Source organism: Dreissena polymorpha, chromosome 15 (assembly GCF_020536995.1).
Source record: "Dreissena polymorpha isolate Duluth1 chromosome 15, UMN_Dpol_1.0, whole genome shotgun sequence".
Lineage (NCBI taxonomy): Eukaryota > Metazoa > Mollusca > Bivalvia > Myida > Dreissenidae > Dreissena > Dreissena polymorpha.
Genome location: NC_068369.1, coordinates 52,869,065 through 52,885,192, shown reverse-complemented (window position 1 = coordinate 52,885,192; position 16,128 = coordinate 52,869,065). Strand labels below are relative to the sequence as shown.

Here is a 16,128-nt window from a genome sequence, read left to right as displayed (position 1 = left end):
GTCGGTTACCCATTTCAACATGTAGCAATACACAGTCGGTTACCCATTTTAACATGTAGCAATACACAGTCAGGAACCATTTTCAACATGTAGCAATACACAGTCAGTTACCCATTTCAACATGTAGCAATTCACAGTCAGGTACCATTTTCAACATGCAGCAATACACAGTCAGATAGTACCCATTTCAACCTGTAGCAATACACAATCAGTTACCCATTTCAACATGTAGCAATACACAGTCAGTTACCCATTTCAACATGTAGCAATACACAGTCAGTTACCCATTTCAACATGTAGCAATACACAGTCCGTTAACCATTTCAATATGTAGCAATACACAGTCAGTTACCCATTTTAACATGTAGCAATACACAGTCGGTTACCCATTTCAACATGTAGCAATACACAGTAAGTTACCCATTTCAACATGTAGCAACAAAAATCAGTTACCTATTTCATCATGTAGCAATGCACAGTCAGTTACCCATTTCAACATGTAGCAATACACAGTCAGTTACCCATTTCAACATGTAGCAATACACAGTCAGTTACCCATTTCAACATGCAGCAATACACAGTCAGTTACCCATTTCAACATGTAGCAATACACAGTCAGTTACCCATTTCAATATGTAGCAATACACAGTCAGTTACCCATTTCAATATGTAGCAGAACACCGTCAGTTACCCATTTCAACATGTAGCAATACACAGTCAGATACCCATTTCAACCTGTAGCAATACACAGTCAGTTACCCATTTCAACATGTAGAATTTCACAGTAAGGTACCATTTTCAACATGTAGCAATACACAGTCAGATACCCATTTCAACATGTAGCAATTCACAGTCAGTTACCCATTTCAACATGTAGCAATACACAGTCAGTTACCCATTTCAACCTGTAGCAATACACAGTCGGTTACCCATTTCAACATGTAGCAATACACAGTCAGTTACCCATTTCAACATGTAGCAATACACAGTCGGTTACCCATTTTAACATGTAGCAATACACAGTCAGGTACCATTTTCAACATGTAGCAATACACAATCAGTTACCCATTTCAACATGTAGCAATACACAGTCAGGTACCATTTTCAACATGCAGCAATACACAGTCAGATACCCATTTCAACCTGTAGCAATACACAGTCAGTTACCCATTTCAACCTGTAGCAAAACAGTCGGTTACCCATTTCAACATGTAGCAATACACAGTCGGTTACCCATTTTAACATGTAGCAATACACAGTCAGGTACCATTTTCAACATGTAGCAATACACAGTCAGTTACCCATTTCAACATGCAGCAATATACAGTCAGTTACCCATTTCAACATGTAGCAATTCACAGTCAGGTACCATTTTCAACATGCAGCAATACACAGTCAGATAGTACCCGTTTCCACCTGTAGCAATACACAATCAGTTACCCATTTCAACATGTAGCAATACACAGTCAGTAACCCATTTCAACATGTAGCAATACACAGTCAGTTACCCATTTCAACATGTAGCAATACACAGTCCGTTAACCATTTCAATATGTAGCAATACACAGTCAGTTACCCATTTTAACATGTAGCAATACACAGTCGGTTACCCATTTCAACATGTAGCAATACACAGTAAGTTACCCATTTCAACATGTAGCAACAAAAATCAGTTACCCATTTCAACATGTAGCAATTCACAGTCAGTTTCCCATTTCAACATGTAGCAATACACAGTCAGTAACCCATTTCAACATGTAGCAATACACAGTCAGTTACCCATTTCAACATGCAGCAATACACAGTCAGTTACCCATTTCAACATGTAGCAATACACAGTCAGTTACCCATTTCAATATGTAGCAATACACAGTCAGTTACCCATTTCAATATGTAGCAGAACACCGTCAGTTACCCATTTCAACATGTAGCAATACACAGTCAGTTACCCATTTCAACCTGTAGCAATACACAGTCAGTTACCCATTTCAACATGTAGAATTTCACAGTCAGGTACCATTTTCAACATGTAGCAATACACAGTCAGATACCCATTTCAACATGTAGCAATTCACAGTCAGTTACCCATTTCAACATGTAGCAATACACAGTCAGTTACCCATTTCAACCTGTAGCAATACACAGTCGGTTACCCATTTCAACATGTAGCAATACACAGTCGGTTACCCATTTCAACATGTAGCAATACACAGTCGGTTACCCATTTTAACATGTAGCAATACACAGTCAGGTACCATTTTCAACATGTAGCAATACACAGTCAGTTACCCATTTCAACATGCAGCAATACACAGTCAGATACCCATTTCAACCTGTAGCAATACACAATCAGTTACCCTTTTCAACATGTAGCAATACACAGTCAGTTACCCATTTCAACATGTAGCAATACACAGTCAGTTACCCATTTCAACATGTAGCAATACACAGTCCGTTAACCATTTCAATATGTAGCAATACACAGTCAGTTACCCATTTTAACATGTAGCAATACACAGTCGGTTACCCATTTCAACATGTAGCAATACACAGTAAGTTACCCATTTCAACATGTAGCAACAAAAGTCAGTTACCCATTTCAACATGTAGCAATGCACGGTCAGTTACCCATTTCAACATGTAGCAATACACAGTCAGTTACCCATTTCAACATGTAGCAATACACAGTCAGTTACCCATTTCAACATGCAGCAATACACAGTCAGTTACCCATTTCAACATGTAGCAATACACAGTCAGTTACCCATTTCAATATGTAGCAATACACAGTCAGTTACCCATTTCAATATGTAGCAAAACACCGTCAGTTACCCATTTCAACATGAAGCAATACACAGTCAGTTACCCATTTCAACATGTAGCAATACACAGTCAGTTACCCATTTCAACATGTAGCAATACACAGTCAGTTACCCATTTCAACATGCAGCAATACACAGTCAATTACCCATTTCAACAAGTAGCATACACAGTCAGGTTCCATTTTCAACATGTAGCAATACACAGTCAGTTACCCATTTCAACATGTAGAATTTCACAGTCAGGTACCATTTTCAACATGTAGCAATACACAGTCAGATACCCATTTCAACATGTAGCAATTCACAGTCAGCTACCCATTTCAACATGTAGCAATACACAGTCAGTTAACCATTTCAACATGTAGCAATACACAGTCAGTTACCTATTTCAACATGTAGCAATACACAGTCAGTTACCCATTTCAACATGTAGCAATTCACAGTCAGGTACCATTTTCAACATGTAGCAATACACAGTCAGTTACCCATTTCAACATGCAGCAATACACAGTCAGTTACCCATTTCAACATGTAGCAATACACAGTCAGTTACCCATTTCAACATGCAGCAATACACAGTCAGTTACCCATTTCAACATGTAGCAATACACAGTCAGTTACCCATTTCAACATGTAGCAATACACAGTCAGTTACCCATTTCAACCTGTAGCAATACACAGTCGGTTACCCATTTCAACATGTAGCAATACACAGTCGGTTACCCATTTTAACATGTAGCAATACACAGTCAGGTACCATTTTCAACATGTAGCAATACACAATCAGTTACCCATTTCAACATGTAGCAATTCACAGTCAGGTACCATTTTCAACATGCAGCAATACACAGTCAGATACCCATTTCAACCTGTAGCAATACACAGTCAGTTACCCATTTCAACCTGTAGCAATACAAAGTCGGTTACCCATTTCAACATGTAGCAATACACAGTCGGTTACCCATTTTAACATGTAGCAATACACAGTCAGGAACCATTTTCAACATGTAGCAATACACAGTCAGTTACCCATTTCAACATGTAGCAATTCACAGTCAGGTACCATTTTCAACATGCAGCAATACACAGTCAGATAGTACCCATTTCAACCTGTAGCAATACACAATCAGTTACCCATTTCAACATGTAGCAATACACAGTCAGTTACCCATTTCAACATGTAGCAATACACAGTCAGTTACCCATTTCAACATGTAGCAATACACAGTCCGTTAACCATTTCAATATGTAGCAATACACAGTCAGTTACCCATTTTAACATGTAGCAATACACAGTCGGTTACCCATTTCAACATGTAGCAATACACAGTAAGTTACCCATTTCAACATGTAGCAACAAAAATCAGTTACCTATTTCATCATGTAGCAATGCACAGTCAGTTACCCATTTCAACATGTAGCAATACACAGTCAGTTACCCATTTCAACATGTAGCAATACACAGTCAGTTACCCATTTCAACATGCAGCAATACACAGTCAGTTACCCATTTCAACATGTAGCAATACACAGTCAGTTACCCATTTCAATATGTAGCAATACACAGTCAGTTACCCATTTCAATATGTAGCAGAACACCGTCAGTTACCCATTTCAACATGTAGCAATACACAGTCAGATACCCATTTCAACCTGTAGCAATACACAGTCAGTTACCCATTTCAACATGTAGAATTTCACAGTAAGGTACCATTTTCAACATGTAGCAATACACAGTCAGATACCCATTTCAACATGTAGCAATTCACAGTCAGTTACCCATTTCAACATGTAGCAATACACAGTCAGTTACCCATTTCAACCTGTAGCAATACACAGTCGGTTACCCATTTCAACATGTAGCAATACACAGTCAGTTACCCATTTCAACATGTAGCAATACACAGTCGGTTACCCATTTTAACATGTAGCAATACACAGTCAGGTACCATTTTCAACATGTAGCAATACACAGTCAGTTACCCATTTAAACATGTAGCAATTCACAGTCAGGTACCATTTTCAACATGCAGCAATACACAGTCAGATACCCATTTCAACCTGTAGCAATACACAATCAGTTACCCATTTCAACATGTAGCAATACACAGTCAGTTACCCATTTCAACATGTAGCAATACACAGTCAGTTACCCATTTCAACATGTAGCAATACACAGTCCGTTAACCATTTCAATATGTAGCAATACACAGTCAGTTACCCATTTTAACATGTAGCAATACGCAGTCGGTTACCCATTTCAACATGTAGCAATACACAGTAAGTTACCCATTTCAACATGTAGCAACAAAAGTCAGTTACCCATTTCAACATGTAGCAATGCACGGTCAGTTACCCATTTCAACATGTAGCAATACACAGTCAGTTACCCATTTCAACATGTAGCAATACACAGTCAGTTACCCATTTCAACATGCAGCAATACACAGTCAGTTACCCATTTCAACATGTAGCAATACACAGTCAGTTACCCATTTCAATATGTAGCAATACACAGTCAGTTACCCATTTCAATATGTAGCAAAACACCGTCAGTTACCCATTTCAACATGAATCAATACACAGTCAGTTACCCATTTCAACATGTAGCAATACACAGTCAGTTACCCATTTCAACATGTAGCAATACACAGTCACAGTGTTTTTTTTTAGAAAAAGGGGAAGACGCTGGACGCTGGGTAAAAGGGGAAAATCGAGCGCGAAAGAGACATATTTGGGGAAAAAATAAAAACTGTTCATTTCAATGTCTATAACTCACCTACAGACTTCAGGTTTTTTTTAGAAAAAACGGCATGTCTCTGCCCTTTTTGTTCTTAAACACATGAACTAGTATGATATTAAAGTCGAAGACTGTCCTAAATAAAGTTGCAGGGGAAGATCTAATAATGGGAAATGTTTTCGACTGGGGCCGGGAAACGATGTCAATATTTTGATTTCAATTTCATGATGAATGGGTTGACGATCTAGATCTGCTACAGTATTGGAAGGGAAAGGTGCGGCAGCTGCCGATTGTCTACTTTCACTGTCACAATAATCCGACAGTTTTAATCGATGTTGATTACATGTACCTCCGAATCCTGCTGGGTTTCAACGGTTTTTGATGATTCATTCTTAAAAAATGCGTCAACACAATTAATATTTTCCGAGTCCGAAAGTTTTATTTTGTTCATGTATGAACGCCAATTGTGAGACTTTTTTCTGTTTGAACGTTTATATCTTGGCTTTCACATAACCCGGATGAAAATTCGACTGGTTTCCGGTAATTAATTGACGAAACACCCTTCTCGCGCAAGACCGGAATCCAGTAAAATAGTCACATGATTAATACGATTAGTTGCCCGGTTTCCATGACGTAATATAAGAGCTATATATAGAATCACTGGGATTCCCAGATTTGAATGTTCGTCGAGAGAGAGAGAGAGCGAGATCGTTGTACATTGTACAAATTGGATAAGTGTCGACTTCCCAAAAAAAAAACAACATTTCTTTGAGGGTAAAAAAATATATTTTGGTGAAAAATTATATTTTTGGAGGGGAAATGGTATTTTTAGGGGAAAAATATTGGTAGGGGAAGACGCCGAATATCTGCGTCACTTTCTTAGTAAAAAAAACCCCTGAGTCAGTTACCCATTTCAACATGTAGCAATACACAGTCAGTTACCCATTTCAACATGCACCAACAGACAGTCAGTTACCCATTTCAACATGTAGAAATACACAGTTACCCATTTTAATATGTAGCAATACACAGTCAGTTACCCATTTCAACATGTAGCAATACATAGACAGTTACCCATGTTAACATGTAGCAATACACAGTCAGTTACCCATTTGAACATGTAGCAATACACAGTCAGTTACCCATTTCAACATGTAGCAATACACAGTCAGTTACCCATTTCAACATGTAGCAATACACAGTCAGTTACCCATTTCAACATGTAGCGATACACAGTCAGGTACCATTTTCAACATGTAGCAATACACAGTCAGTTACCCATTTCAACATGTAGCAATACACAGTCAGTTATCCACTTTTTACATGTGGCAATACACAGTCAGTTACCCATTTTAACATTTAGCAATACACAGTCAGTTATCCATTTCAACATGTAGCAATACACTGTCAGTTATCCATTTCAACATGTAGCAATACACAGTCAGTTACCCATTTCAACATGTAGCAATACACAGCCAGTTATCCATTTCAACATGTAGCAATTCACAGTCAGTTATCCATTTCAATATGTAGCAATACATGTACACAGTCAGTTACCATTTTCAACATGAAGCAATACACAGTCAGTTACTCATTCAGCGTTAGCTGTATACGCCAGCTTTTCACCTTACCTGACCTTTGTAACTGTCCAATAAAATTCAAATAAAATTTCCCGCAACTAGTTCAGAATGAATACACTTCAGTTATCCCATAGGCTGATATGAGCATGCAATCAGAACATTGGGAACATGTCCGCGTCTTTGTAACACTGTTTTACTGCGTGTTCAGCATGAAACAATTGTATCTCTAATGAAAAGGCTTAATAGATAGAACAATTTTACACTCAATCTCAACATCAATACAGTTTGTGCGTCCACCTTTTATTTTCAGAGGCAACAGCATTTTTACTTAAAGGCTATGTTCTCATTTTAGTACTGACTTTCATATTCCTATCAACATGTTAACATGTAAAAGTATAAAAAGCAGTGGAAGCGTGGCCTCACTTTAATACATTGCATTTCAACCCGCGAGTTATCAGGGTTTATTTACAGGTCATCGCTGCATCCGAAGACGCTTATGTGCTGACCTGAGTTCGTGGCCAGTTTGTTATATAATATAGATCCTATCCGTGAACTAGGTGACCTGAGATTTTCTTTAGACCACAAAAGATGTTAAATGAAGATATTCCGCGATATACTTATGGTATGTCAATAATAGAGTCTTTATGTGTTTTCAACAATACCATGATAAACATTATTTTTAATTAATTTAACAAGAATTATTCCACCATATTGCCTAATGTATTAAGCATGAGCGCGATGATTTTCGATACTGTTAATAATCAAATAAAAAAGCAATGTCCGAAAAACCACTAAAACAGGTTTGTTCGAAGAACGCGCGTATAAATATTTAAAATATGTATGGATACTTCGCGTGTGGCCGGTTGACTCATATGTTTTAATTTCACTTCCATTCTTCATTTGGTTTTTTGTTTTGTATCTATAGGTTTATGACCAGCAATATGTAATTATGTAAAATAAGCCGCGAAAACTCCGTGTAACATCTCGTATTGCGTGTGATCCAGCTTAGAACTGCACAGAAAAAAACATTCGCTATCCTTGGTCTCATTTTTTGAACTCTTTACCTTTCACAAACTCAAACCACAATCAACGCCGTATATCTTTTTTAAAGATATTTCTTGTTTCAAGATGCAGCAATTCACAGTCAGTTACCATTTTCAACATAAAGCAATACAGAGTCAGTTACCCATTTCAACATGTAGCAACACACAGTCCGTTAACCATTTCAACATGCAGAAATACACAGTCATTTACCATTTTTAACATGAAACAATAAACAGTCAGTTAACCATTTCAACATGTAGCAATAAACAGTCAGTTACCATTTTCAACATGAAGCAATACACAGTCAGTTACCCATTTCAATATGTAGCAATACACAGTCAGTTACCCATTTCAACATGAAGCAATACACAGTCAGTTACCCATTTCAACATGTAGCAATACACAGTCAGTCAACCATTTCAACATTCAGCAATTCACAGTCAGTTACCATTTTCAACATGAAGCAATACACAGTCAGTTACCCATTTCAACATGTAGCAACGTAGTCAGTTAGCCATTTCAACATGCAGCAATACACAGTCATTTACCATTTTCAACATGAAACAATACACAGTCAGTTAACCATTTCAACATGTAGCAATAAACAGTCAGTTACCCATTTCAACATGTAGCAATACACAGTCAGTTACACATTTCAACATGTAGCAATACACAGTCCAGTGATTTATTTTGCTTTTTTTTCTTACAGCCTGTGTCTTTTGGATTGGGAAAATTAGCGCGATAAACCATGAAATTGGGGAAAATTGCGCGATAAACCATGAAATTGGGAAACATTATAAATATGATTATAAGAACAGAATTAAAAATATTAAAGTATGTTTGACAGCATTTTTATATTATAAAGTACTAATTTAATGTGTTCTTACAATGAAGACAATGTTAAGTTAATATCCTTCCACATTCATATTGAACTTGCAATAATCTATATAGATTCTTAAATATACCATTTACTCATAACCTCTTTTAACAGTAAGAATTTAATTCAGTATTCTTTTAAATTAAATATCATATGGTGAAACATTAACACATATTTATAAAAAAAAACGCTTTAGTGGTCTTGCTATGTTAATGATGTATTATATGGAGTTAAAATAATTTATTTCATTTCTTTACCTTTCAACATCTTGCACTTCAATGCTATTTCAGTAAACTGTAAAGCGTGACAAACATAATAAAGCAGAATATGCATATGAATCTGATTTTACACAGATCCACTAACATATAAATCATATCATGTTTGTCTCTTTCCATTTTCGAACGATACTCATCTTAAATGCATTAACTTTGTGAGTAACGGTAGACTACTTTGTGAGTAACGGTAGACTAACTCCAATTTCCCAACACTGATTTCCGTGATGCACATTCACTGTCAAGATTTGTAATAAATATTTGTTGTTTTTATTTCAAACGTTATACATTGCGTTAATTGACACACGCATTAAATTATTCCGTAATAACCATATGAAATTTGTTGTTAATTTGAATGTTATTTATCATTTTCGCCGCGCATCGCAAATTTCTCGTCTGCTTGCCGCCATCTTGGGCGTGTGTAAAAACAGGCGTTTACAATCGGGATACATCGACTATCGTCGGTATCCTCCGCAATATAGAGAGAGATGTGGATAGCAACGTAAAATCGTATTCGGCTAAATTCGCGAAAAATACGTAAGTCAGTTGTTGTTCGACGACGACTCAGCAACTCGATCGGCATTCGTTCGAAATTATTGCTAAATTACATTGTAATCTTATTGTCTTTATTGGGAAAATTTTGTCTTTTTTTGGGAAATTTTAATCAAATTTTTGGGAAAAACCGTCATTTTTTGCAATTGGGAAGCAGCCGAATATCGGCTGTAATATCTGGCAAAAAAAATCACTGCAGTCAGTTACCCATTTCAACATGTAGCAATACACAGTCAGTTACCCATTTCAACATGTAGCAATACACAGTCAGTTACCCATTTCAACCTGTAGCAATACACAGTCAGTTACCCATTTCAACATGTAGCAATACACAGTCAGTAACCCATTTCAACATGAAACAATACATAGTCAATTAACCATTTCAACATGTATTAATACACAATCAGTTACCCATTTCAACATGCAGCAATACACAGTCAGTTAACCATTTCAACATGTAGCAATACACTGTCACTTATCCATTTCAACAGGTAGCAATACACAGTCAGTTACCCATTTCAATATGTAGCAATACACAGTCAGTTACCCTTTTCAACATGTAGCAATACACAGTCAGTTACCCATTTCAACATGTAGCAATACACAGTCAGTTAACCATTTCAATATGTAGCAATACACAGTCAGTTACCCATTTCAACATGTAGCAATACACAGTCAGTTACCCATTTCAGCATGTAGCAATACATGGTCAGTTACCCTTTTCAACATGTAGCAAAACACAGTCAGTTACCCATTTCAACATGTAGCAATACACAGTCAGTTACCCATTTCAACCTGTAGCAATACACAGTCAGTTACCCATTTCAACATGTAGCAATACACAGTCAGTAACCCATTTCAACATGAAACAATACACAGTCAATTAACCATTTCAACATGTATTAATACACAGTCAATTAACCATTTCAACATGCAGCAATTCACAGTCAGTTACCATTTTCAACATGAAAAAATACAGAGTCATTTACCCATTTCAACATATAGCAAAACACAGACAGTTACACATTTCAACATGCAGCAATACACAGACAGTGGCCCATTTCAACATGCAGCAATACACAGTCAGTTACCCATTTCAACCTGTAGCAAGTTTTTATGATCATGTAATAGTAACAAGGGGGCATATAAATAGCTATTTTTATTGAAGGATATACACATTAACCTGAACCCCCTTTATTTAATATCACACCATATCACATCATCATAGGTCAGAGCGTTCTCTAGATATCAGGCAGATGGGAAATTGTCATCATACAAACCAAGAGACTGACAGGTTTAATATGACACTACTTCTTTGAAACTATTTGAGTAGTCCCGCCAGAAATTGGGCCTTAATTATTTTGCATAAATTTTCATTTACAGGCTTCCTTTGAATTTCATAAGAGTGTATAGTACCGCCACTGAACGGCATGTGCTGAGGGCACAGGCCAATCTGGGATGACACATGTGCATTTTACCTAGTTTTTCAATTGCAAGCCTCAAATATCATACCTCTAGCTCTGGCATAGGCTTCTGCCAAGGGAGACAACTCATCCATATCGTCAACCATGCAGACTTTCTTGTCTTCGTCTGACATTCCCTGACCACCGATGGCAGCCCCTGAAAATGAACATCACAAGCAATCAGATGAAGACTACTATTAATGTAAGTGATCAATTATGTACTAGGTTCCACTTAGAAGACTCTTAACCTTGTCTGACAAGACCTTGCCATCTTTCAATCTATTATCATAGAACAAAGAAAGGATAACAATTATAACAAGGGCTGTTTGTAAAACATGCATGCCCACCATATGGGCTGTCAGTTGTAGTGGCAGCCATTGTGTGAATACGTTTTTTGTCACTGTGACCCTGACCTTTGACTTAGTGACCTGAAAATAAATAGGGGTCATCTGACAGTCATGATCAATGTACCTATGAAGTTTCATGATCCTAGGCCTAATTATTTTTGAGTTATCTGGAAACCATTTTACTATTTCAAGTCACTGTGACCTTGACCTTTGACCTAGTGACCTGAAAATCAATAGGGGTCATCTGCCAGTCATTATCAATGAACCTATAAAGTTTCACGATCCTAGGCCTAAGCATTCTTAAGTTATCTTCCTGAAACCATTTTACTGTTTCCAGTCATTGTGACCTTGACCTTTGACCTAGTGACCTGAAAATCAATAAGGGTCATCTGCCAGTCATGATCCATGCACCTATGAAGTTTCATGATCCTAGGACTAAGCGTTCTTGAGTTATCATCCGAACACCATCTGGTGGACGAACCGACCGACCGACTTGTGCAAAACAATATACCCCCTCTTCTTCTTCGATAATAATATTCTTTCAATACTTTGGTCTAGTTCCTCAATCCTAATGCACTACATATTATGTTTCCAACAAGGTGAAAACAGTCAAGGAAACAATTTCAATAGGCTGATTTGAGTAACAACTCATAACCAGTAACTATTCTGGTGTTTCAATTTTGAAGGCAACTGATTTAAGCGTGTGTGTTTTCCCAGATATTCAGCCCAATTCCTTACTATAAAAAGTGTATAAATATTTTTCCAAAATGACTTCCTAAAATTACCAATTTTTTTTTATTTAAGTTTTTCTCCATTTTAAAGTCTACGCATGAAAAAAAACACAACAGTTTCCTAATTTTTGTCAAAAGGACCTTATTTCCCAATCCCATCCCATTTACAAAATAGAGAACAACAAAACACTGCACCTGCCTACACACACTCAACTCACCTACGGGGCTTCATTCAACTCACCTGTGGGGCTACACTCAACTCACCTGTGGGGCTACACTCAACTCACATGCAGGGCTACACTCAACTCACATGCTGGGCTACACTCAACTCACCTGCAGGCTACACCCAACTTACCTGCCGAGCTACACTTAAATCACCTGCGGGGCTACACTCGTCTCACCTGCAGGGCTACACTCCACTCACCTGCAGGGCTACACTCGACTCACCTGCAGGGCTGACATGTTTGAAGGAAGCTGCAGCGGCTGTTCCAGAGGCTGACTTCAACTCCTTCACCAGTTGCCAGCCATTCAGCGCATCCAGGAGATTGATGAAACCCGGGGAGCCGTTCACCACTGGAAACATAATTTCATAATACTGTTTCCAACATTTTACCATAAATCCATAAATATATAACTAGTATGAACATATTTGTTTTATGTAACAATCAGGCTTTGGTTGTCTGACAAAATGGCAAAGATTTTGAGCTCCTTATATAGTGGTGGGGGACAAAAACATTAATATCCAGCAAATAAACAATGAAAATCAAGATAAATCCGGATACCTTTAATGGGCAGTTGCTGTAGCGTGGTGGAGAGCTGTGCAGGTTTCTGATGCGGGTTCATCCCGTACCGCAGAGGCAGATGGGAGATGCCCGCACTGAACTGCCGCCGGAAATAATCCGAGATCATCGCATCGTACTCTGCTGTGTGATTAAAAGCCTTGACAAAAAAATAAGGAATTTTAAAGTTATATCAGGGTTTTCAAAATTCAAAAATTTCAAGAATATAGAATTTCAATATTTGGAAATTTTCTCGCAAAAAGTCCACTAATTGGGTAAAAACAAAAAAACAAGATGTGTTTGTGAAACACTATGTCCTGCCATATTTCTGACCTTTCACCTTGAAGGATGACCTTGACCTTTTATCACTAAAAATGTGCAGCTCCATGAGATACTCATGCATGCCAAATATGAAGTTCCTATCTTCAATATTGCAAAAGTTATCGCACATGTTAAAGTTTGACGCAAACAATCAAACCAACAAAAATGTTAATTGTTTTTACATCTTTTCAGTCCAGTTGATACCATTAATTGTAAATAAGTTTTTGTTCATTTTAGTTGACAATATGCATATTTAGTAATAAGAAATTAAAAATTTAAATCAAAGTCTATAAATCCATAAATACCATTTTAACATAAACTTGTCATAAAACATTGTACGATTGTTTCTGAAATCTGTATTCTTTTTTAAAATGTTGAAACTAAATCCACTTTTTTTCAACAAATGGATCGGTGAATTGCCCAATGCATAAAGAAGGAAAGATAAAGATGATTGTGTTTATTTAAATTTCTGTTAATAAAACAAAGAAAACTATCGCATGAAAATGAACTATTTCAAAGCATTTAATTGCAAAGTTGAACCTCTTATTAAACAAGATATATGTTTGTCAGAAACACTATGTCCCCTTTTGCGCCACTTTGAAGCTATATATTTGACCTTTGTCCTTGAAAAAATGACCTTGACCTTGACATTTCACCACTCAAAATGTGCAGCTCCATGAGATACACATGCATGCCCAGGGGTTTTTTTTAACTAAGAAAGTGACGCCGATCTTCGGCGTCTTCCCCTACCAGAATTTTTCCCCTAAAAATACAATTTCCCCTCCAAAAATATTAATTTTTCACCAAAATATTGAGCTTACCCTCAAAGAAATGTTTTTTTCTTTTCTTTTGGGAAGTCGACATTTATTAAAGATATATTAATAGATCTTTGCATTTATCCAATTTGTACCATGAACAGCGATCTCGCTCTCTCTCTCTTTCCTGACGAACACTCAAATCTGGGAATACCAGTGATTCTAAATATAGCTCTCAAATAACGTTACGGAAACCGGGCAACAAATCGTATTAATCATATGACTATTTTACTGGTTTCCGGTCTTGAGCGAGAAGGGTGTTTCGTCAATTAATTACCGGAAAACAGTCGAATTTTCATCCGCGTTATGTGAAAGCCAAGATAAAAACGTTAAAACAGAAAAAAGTCTCACAATTGGCGTTGATACACGAACAAAATAACATGTTCGGACTCGGCAAATATTAATTGCGTCAATGCGTTTTTTAACAAGAGAACCGCCTTGCCGGTGCAGACCGCTCATCTATTTTCTTTTTAAAGGTGAAGGGACTCTCATTTTCAATCACAAAGGAGGGAGGGGTGGAGTGAAGAGGGGTGCATTGTGTGGGGGTGTGGACATTCATTACATTATCTTCCAAAAATGCGAAAAAAAGGGGAAAAAAAAATCGGGGGTGAGGGGTGGGGTGGGGGGGGGGGATTCTTGGGTGCGATGGTTGGACAGTATTTCAAACATAAAATAATAAAAATAAATATTTGTGTTTTTTAACCGTTTCAAAAAAAAAATTGGGGGGTGAGGTGGGGGGGTAAAGTGTGAGGGTGTGGTGGTAATTTGAGATGATCTTAAAAAAAAAAATATAAAAAAAAATTTAGGGGGGGGGGGTGCGGATTCGGGTGGGGGGAGGGGGGTGGGGGGGGATTCTTGGATGCGATGGTTGGACGGTATTTCAAACATAAAATAATCAAATAAATAGTTTTGTTTTTTAACCGTTTAAAAAAAAAATTGGGGAGGGGTAGGGGTGGGGGGGGGGGCATAGTGTGAGGGTGTGGTGGTCATTTGTGAGATGATCTTAAAAAAAAAAAAAAAAATAGGGGGGGGGGATTCGGGGGGGGGGGGGGGGGGGGGGGGGGGCGGAGGCACGGGCGATGGTTTGGGTGGAGTCTATTGTGGTATGTCAGGTAAGAGTAGTTTTGTCAAGGTATCAATCAAATCTAATCATAAATAAAGAAGTTATGGCAATTTTAGCAAAATTTAATAATTTTACCTTGAGAGTCAAGGTCATTCAAAGGTCAAGGTAAAATTCAACTTGCTAGGTACAGTAACCTCATGATAGCATGAAAGTATTTGAAGTTTGAAAGCAATAGCCTTGATACTTAAGAAGTAAAGTGGATCGAAACACAAAATTTAACCATATATTCAAAGTTACTAAGTCAAAAAAGGGCCATAATTCCGTAAAAATGACATCCAGAGTTATGCAACTTGTCCTTTTACTGTACCCTTATGATAGTTTGCGAGTGTTCCAAGTATGAAAGCAATATCTATGATACTTTAGGGGTAAAGTGGACCAAAACACAAAACTTAACCAAACTTTCAATTTTCTAAGTATAAAGGGCCCATAATTCCGTCCAAATGCCAGTCAGAGTTACATAACTTTGCCTGCACAGTCCCCTTACGATAGTTAATAAGTGTTGCAAGTATGAAAGCAATAGCTTTGATATTGTAGGAATAAAGTGGACCTAAACACAAAACATAACCAAATTTTCAATTTTCTAAGTATAAAAAGGGCACATAATTCTGTCAAAATGCATGCCAGAGTTATCTCACTTTGCCTGCCCAGTCCCCTCATGATAG

At 37.4% G+C, this 16,128-nt stretch overlaps 1 protein-coding gene across 1 annotated transcript in view; it reads right to left on the bottom strand.

Annotated features, from left to right (window-relative positions):
• LOC127859380 (bifunctional purine biosynthesis protein ATIC-like) overlaps positions 1 to 16,128 on the bottom strand; it is a 77,530-nt gene that overhangs the window by 23,012 nt on the left and 38,390 nt on the right. Inside the window, exons 8-10 of the mRNA XM_052396732.1 lie at positions 13,211 to 13,367; positions 12,876 to 13,001; positions 11,400 to 11,507 (exon numbers count right to left, since the gene is read on the bottom strand). Coding sequence (XP_052252692.1) covers positions 11,400 to 11,507; positions 12,876 to 13,001; positions 13,211 to 13,367 — 391 coding nt within the window. The remainder of the gene's footprint in view (positions 1 to 11,399; positions 11,508 to 12,875; positions 13,002 to 13,210; positions 13,368 to 16,128) is intronic.